The 2,148-nt window shown below is 39.3% G+C and overlaps 2 protein-coding genes across 2 annotated transcripts in view; one reads left to right on the forward strand and one right to left on the reverse strand.

The window, feature by feature from the left end:
- The window catches only part of slc15a2 (solute carrier family 15 member 2), a gene marked incomplete at its 5' end in the record, with an annotated part of 51,064 nt that extends 50,460 nt beyond the window's left edge, over nucleotides 1-604 (forward strand). The window contains 1 exon segment of the mRNA XM_014028502.1: nucleotides 65-604.
- A 266-nt stretch (nucleotides 605-870) lies between these two features.
- hspbap1 (hspb associated protein 1) overlaps nucleotides 871-2,148 on the reverse strand; it is a gene marked incomplete at its 5' end in the record, with an annotated part of 25,470 nt that continues 24,192 nt past the window's right edge. The window contains 1 exon segment of the mRNA XM_014028504.1: nucleotides 871-1,661. Within this exon segment, the coding sequence (XP_013883958.1) occupies nucleotides 1,116-1,661 (546 nt within the window).

The following is a 2,148-nucleotide window of genomic DNA, read 5'->3' on the forward strand; positions in this document are numbered from 1 at the left end:
TTATTTTACAGTTAAAATAAATGTTTATCAAATAAAGTTTAACGTTACAACTAATCAGGGATCACTTTAAATATACCTGAGAAATGAAGTTTACATGATGTTTCTGTAACAGAATCCAAGGTGATGCATTTGTCTTATTAAAAAACAAATTTTTAAACGTTGGTGACATTTACATTTCATTCATTGGAACCACATTTTATTTTTATTTTAAAAAATACAGGAAAAAACAGCTTTTTCTACAGTTATTTTTAACTTGTGATTTCTGGGAAGTGTCTCAAGCCGACTTTGTTTCACAGCCCACAGTGGGGTCTCCATGGGAACACTTGAATCATTTTTTAATTTCCTACCAACATAAGCTTCTTATGTTAATGCAAATAATGCATGTGCTGTAAAAATAAAGGTTTTGGGAAGCAAATGTGTAATTTTGTTCATATTGCACTCAGACACAGAAAAAAACTGATTTATCGGGTACTTCTGACCRTATTTTATGGTTTTTATTCAGGAAAAATAAGATTCTATTGCTCCCTATAAGCTGCTGTAAAAATATATTAACTGTGATACTAAAACCTGTTTGTTTTAAATGTAAATAAAGTCTGCAAATGAATCCTTTTTAATTTGTAATTTCCTTTTACAATATATCGTGAAGGGAAAGGGGGCGTGGGTGGGCATAGAAAAACAATGTGAACAAGAAAACATAAATTGAATTTCCTTTCCACGTATATCCCTTTGTAAAGCTGTGACCTGATGCAGGACACGTTGCAAATTTCATTATTCATCAAAGCGTTTGGATCAGATCACATCTGTGCCTATTTTCATCACTAAATGACAAATAAAGCACCACTCAGGAAACAAATGTGAGCGTCGCTCAAATATTCTTTTGAATTATTTATTTTATTAGCATACTAACTTGATTGAAGCGGTGATTTTTCTTCTCCTGGAAGAACCAAACAGGATTAAGATGTTGGGCAGAACAAAAGCTGGAACCATCAGCGCTGCCTGGTGAAAGCTCACATCTGAGCCTCCTGTTGGAGGGACCTTAACATGATTAAAGAACAAGATGGAAGTCATTAAGTTTTACAGACAGATTCTTGTTTCTTCGTTTTTCCTCCCACAGCCTAGTTAAGAGCAGTCCCCTCAGAGTCTTTGGCAGCTGAAGATGAAAGGTCTTGGTGTCTTTCCAAAAGAAGCTCAGTGACACGACTGATGATGTCAGGATGCACCAGACAGTCTAACAGGTCATTTGTGGTTAATGATGCGAGTCCTGGTGCTTTATTTTTCTCTGAAGGCCCAGGATCCTGTGCAGCACAGTCACATGCRTGTTGTCCCTGCTGGGGCCTGGTGGACTCGGTTCCCACAGGTCTCTCTGAACAAACAGCGCCCTCCTGAGCTGTGGAAGAAGTGCTGACCTCACCATCGTCCAGTTCATCTTGCTGACAGCGAACAGGGAGCAGATGTGGTCCAAACGAAGCGCTGAAGGCTACAGAGACCTCAGCCCTGTTTCTCTTTTGCTTTACCTGTCCTCCTGAGTCTCGTTTAACAGGAGCAGTGTCTCTCAGGTCTGAGCCCAGGTCGTCACAGGAGAGACTCGTCTTTCTCTGAGCACACGCCGACACCGCCAGGTTCAGGTCCCGCAGGTTTTCACTGTGGGACGCTTTTTCTACCTGAACGTAAACAGAAAAACACAGGTCAAACTAATGTTTGTGTTTCACAGCTCAACACAGTCGCCCATTTGTGTGCATAAATAACAAAAAATTACATCTAAAGAACATGAAGGTCCACAATCAACTTTCAGGACTTAAAGAATTAATAACTAATGCATGAGCTCAATATGAAAGGAAACCACGATTCTCTTGAGCCTAAAAGCCAACCTGTCAGAGATGTCCTGGCAGCACGAGGCCATCTGAACATGATGGAAGCTAGATCAGTCTTTTTGAAAATAGAAATACGTTTCTTTGTCTGTATAAAAAATAAAGTCTAAAATAAGTATTGAACACGTCACCATTTTTCTCAGTAAATATATTACTAGAGGTGCTAATGACATGAAATTTTCACCAGATGTTGGTACCAACCCAAGTGACCAGCTGAACTCTCTCAGTAATTAGAAAGCAAGCCTGCCCCTTGTCAGTGCAAGTTAATATCAGCTGGTTC

Source organism: Austrofundulus limnaeus, unplaced genomic scaffold (genome assembly GCF_001266775.1).
Source record: "Austrofundulus limnaeus strain Quisiro unplaced genomic scaffold, Austrofundulus_limnaeus-1.0 Scaffold772, whole genome shotgun sequence".
In the NCBI taxonomy this organism is placed as follows: domain Eukaryota; kingdom Metazoa; phylum Chordata; class Actinopteri; order Cyprinodontiformes; family Rivulidae; genus Austrofundulus; species Austrofundulus limnaeus.